Source organism: Etheostoma spectabile, unplaced genomic scaffold (genome assembly GCF_008692095.1).
Source record: "Etheostoma spectabile isolate EspeVRDwgs_2016 unplaced genomic scaffold, UIUC_Espe_1.0 scaffold00016496, whole genome shotgun sequence".
Lineage (NCBI taxonomy): Eukaryota > Metazoa > Chordata > Actinopteri > Perciformes > Percidae > Etheostoma > Etheostoma spectabile.
The window spans coordinates 1-4330 of record NW_022604104.1 but is presented as its reverse complement, the minus strand read 5'-3'; the positions used below and the strand labels follow the sequence as shown (position 1 = coordinate 4330).

The 4330-nt window shown below is 43.8% G+C and overlaps 1 protein-coding gene across 1 annotated transcript; it reads right to left on the bottom strand.

The window, feature by feature from the left end:
* Positions 1-897: 897 nt before the first annotated feature.
* ing3 (inhibitor of growth family, member 3) lies at positions 898-4074 on the bottom strand (the record flags this gene model as incomplete). The annotated part of the gene is made up of 4 exons (XM_032509180.1): positions 898-1153; positions 1931-2027; positions 2220-2285; positions 3935-4074. Coding segments are annotated over 4 exons (386 nt in total), but the record flags the coding sequence as incomplete, so codon positions are not given.
* Positions 4075-4330: the final 256 nt, after the last annotated feature.

Sequence of the window (4330 nt, the reverse complement as noted above, 5' to 3'; positions counted from 1 at the left end):
GTCAACAGGATTTGGAAAAACTTGTCCATGCCTTTATCTTCAGTAGACTTGACTACTGTAACGGGGTCTTTACAGGTCTCCCTAAAAAATCAATCAGACAGCTGCAGCTGATCCAGAACGCTGCTGCTCGAGTCCTCACTAGACCAAGAGACTGGATCACATCACTCCAGTCCTCACTAAGACCAAGAGACTGGATCACATCACTCCAGTTCTGAAGTCTTTACACTGGCTTCCTGTGTCTCAAAGAATTGATTTCAAAGTACTCTTGCTAGTTTATAAATCCCTTAACGGTTTAGGTCCAAATATATTGCTGATCTGCTACTACACTATGACCCCCCCAGACCTCTCAGGTCATCTGGGACAGGTCTACTTTCTGTCCCCAGAGTCAGAACTAAACAGGGTGAAGCAGCTTTCAGTTTCTATGCTCCTCATATCTGGAATAAACTCCCAGAAACCTGTAGATCCGCTGCTACTCTCAGTTCTTTTAAATCAAGGCTGAAGACCTTTCTATTTGATGCTGCCTTTCTTTAAATGACTAATCATTTCTTTAAATTTCTTATGCTGCACTGTAAATTTTATTCTTGTGTTTTATGTTTCTCTTTGTTTTTAACTGTCTATTCATGTGTTTTACCGGTTTTTAATGCTTGTGATTTTTAACTGTTTTTACTTGTGTTTTATCTGTTTAACTGATTTTGTGTAAAGCACTTTGAATTGCCTTGTTGCTGAAATGTGCTCTACAGATAAAGCTGCCTTGCCTTGCCTTAACAAGATGACATCATCACCGTTAACAAGAGCTCCCGTTAACAGGGATGACATCATCACCGTTAACAAGAGCTCCCGTTAACAGGGATGACATCATCACCGTTAACAAGAGCTCCCGTTAACAGGGATGACATCATCACCGTTAACAAGAGCTCCCGTTAACAGGGATGACATCATCACCGTTAACAAGAGCTCCCGTTAACAGGGATGACATCATCACCGTTAACGGCTCTGACATCATCACCGTTAACAGTGATGATGTCAGAGCCGTAACAGGGAGCACAGACCTGGACCCAGTCCCAGGCGGATCAGTACTTACTCTCAGCGGCCGTGTGTGAGTGGACGTGGTGGTTGTTGACCGGCTGAGACGGACTGTCCATCTCCAAAGACCCTGAGGACAGAAACCAGAAGGAGACATTTCATTCAGCCAGCGTTGAACCAGAGACTTCACGAGTCCACGTTCTCCAGAACACAAAGAACTTCTTGTCTCAGAGCGCAAACATCTTCGCTAAAATTAGTCAAACGCACATTTTACTCAGATATAAATCAGCAAATAAAGATAATCATCATCATTAATATCCAGAGGTTCTGACCCCAGGACCAGGACCAGGACCAGGACCAGCAGGACTGAGGGGAGGAGGGTCAGTAGATAGAACAGTTAATAGAGATCATGTTTAATGTTAACTGTCCATTCGTCTCTTAGTTGTCTAACTTTGTGTTGTTGTCGTGTGTCTGTTGATGTTGTTGTTGTGTGTCTGTTGATGTTGTTGTGTGTCTGTTGATGTTGTTGTTGTGTGTCTGTTGATGTTGTTGTGTGTCTGTTGATGTTGTTGTTGTGTGTCTGTTGTTGTGTCTCTGTTGTTGTTGTGTGTCTGTTGATGTTGTTGTCGTGTGTCTGTTGTTGTCGTGTGTCTGTTGGAACTCTTGCAGCAAAGTTCCTCAGTGTCCAACACTAATTTCTCCTTAGATGGAATAATAAAGATCCTTTAACTATGAACTCGGTTGGTGCCTAAAAATCACGGCACCCAGCCCAGAACCAGGCCTGGGACCCGGCCCGGAACCAGGCCTGGGACCCGGCCCGGAACCAGGCCTGGGACCCGGCCTGGAACCAGGCCTGGGACCCAGGCCGGGTTGAACTCCGAGACCCAGAAGCTGCAGGGGGACTCACGTCTCTCCAGGACCTCGGTGATGCCGGCGTTGTCGGCCTCCAGCTCCATCTTGAACTTGGCCAGTTCCTGGTCCAGTTTACGCAGGTGACGGTCCACCTGGACACAGTCAGGACATTTAGCTCAGCAACACACACACACACACACACACACACACACACACACACACACACACACACACACACACACACACACACACACACACACACACACACACACACACACACACACACACACACACACACACACACACACACACAGTGTGTATTTGTCTCTCTTTCCTTTACTCACCAGATCATAAATCTGATTGGCCAGCTGGACTTTCTCGTCTGCGTCTTCCAAAGCTTTATAATAATCCTGAAACACAAACAATCAACGGCTGTAGTTACGCTACGTAACCATGGTTACAGTACATAACCATCGTCAAAAAACCTAAGACGAGTACTACCAGCCGAATACTACCAGCCTAGTACTACCAGCCTAGTACTACCAGCCTAATACTACCAGCCTAGTACTACCAGCCTAATACTACCAGCCTAATACTACCAGCCTAATACTACCAGCCTAATACTACCAGCCTAATACTACCAGCCTAATACTACCAGCCTAGTACTACCAGCCGAATACTACCAGCCTAATACTACCAGCCTAGTACTACCAGCCTAATACTACCAGCCTAGTACTACCAGCCTAGTACTACCAGCCTAATACTACCAGCCTAGTACTACCAGCCTAATACTACCAGCCTAATACTACCAGCCTAATACTACCAGCCTAGTACTACCAGCCGAATACTACCAGCCTAATACTACCAGCCTAATACTACCAGCCGAATACTACCAGCCTAATACTACCAGCCTAATACTACCAGCCTAGTACTACCAGCGAATACTACCAGCCTAATACTACCAGCCTAATACTACCAGCCTAATACTACCAGCCTAGTACTACCAGCCTAGTACTACCAGCCTAGTACTACCAGCCTAGTACTACCAGCCTAATACTACCAGCCTAATACTACCAGCCTAATACTACCAGCCTAATACTACCAGCCGAATACTACCAGCCTAATACTACCAGCCTAATACTACTACTACTACTACTACATTTTATTTAAAGGAGCCTTTCTCGGCGCTCCAGGACACCGCCCAGGGAATTCATAAATTAAGAACACAACCAAACCAATACTGGCGGAGCTAGTGTATAAAGCAACACATTACTACGGGGGGGGGGGGGGGAGACGATATCAACACGATATTTAGGCCACGATTGTGATTTTAAACATATTGCAATATTAACCTTTTTCCAAATTCTAATTTTTACCCAAAATGAAACTTCAACATGTGTTTCATCTAAAAAGAAACTTTAAAGTTATCGATGCAGAACGAGACAAACTGACAACATATGAAATATATATATATATATATATATATATATATATATATATATATATATATATAACATCCATGCCTGTGTCTGTGTATCGATACCGCAGTGCCACTGTAAATATAACATATAATAAACTGTATCGACCCCCTCTGCATTTATAATTCTAACGGCCCATTTTTAATAAAGGCCAGCGACCCTCGTTTGGTTCCAGGTCAAATTAAACCTTTTCAAATGTTCACGAGAGGAAAATTGGTCCAAGTTCCATGTTTTCCTGAAATCAACGGCCTTCCCTGACTTCCTGTGACGAACGTGTGTTTCTGACTCCGTTCAGAACATTATCCTGGATATGAGTTATTAAAGAGTTAATGAAGAGTTATTAACATGATTATAAGCTGAGGATGTTTAACTGTTCCAGCAGAGACGGACGTCCCTGAACGTCACGTTACCTCAGCTGACACTGACATAAAGACGAGATCTGTCATCTGTCATAGATTATGAAGTAAAATGTTATTTCAGATTTGTTTTTAAAACCCCAAATAAGTCCCGGGTCAGTGTGACGCGAGGGACACGAGACGCCCGGGACGAGGAGACAACCCGAGGGTTAAAAGTGTCCCGACCTTCTTGATGACCTCCATCTGCTCCTCCCTCCACTCGGGCTTGTTCTTCTTGGCGTTGACGAAGAACTCGATCACCTTCTGCTCCAGCTGGTCCGTGGCGTCTCCACGGGACAAAGACAAACAGGAAGTAAGCTGTCTCGCTCACTTCACAAAATAAAAGTCTAAATTATACACAGGAACAGTTATGTCCTGATGACTGCGTGGACACAATAAAACTCTGAGATGAGAGATGGAGACAGACAGAGACGGACACTAGAGAGAAAAGGGACATCAAATCCACATATACACACATATATATATATACACACATATATATACACACACATATATATATATATATACACACACACACACATATATATACATATACATATATATATATATAACCATGTATGG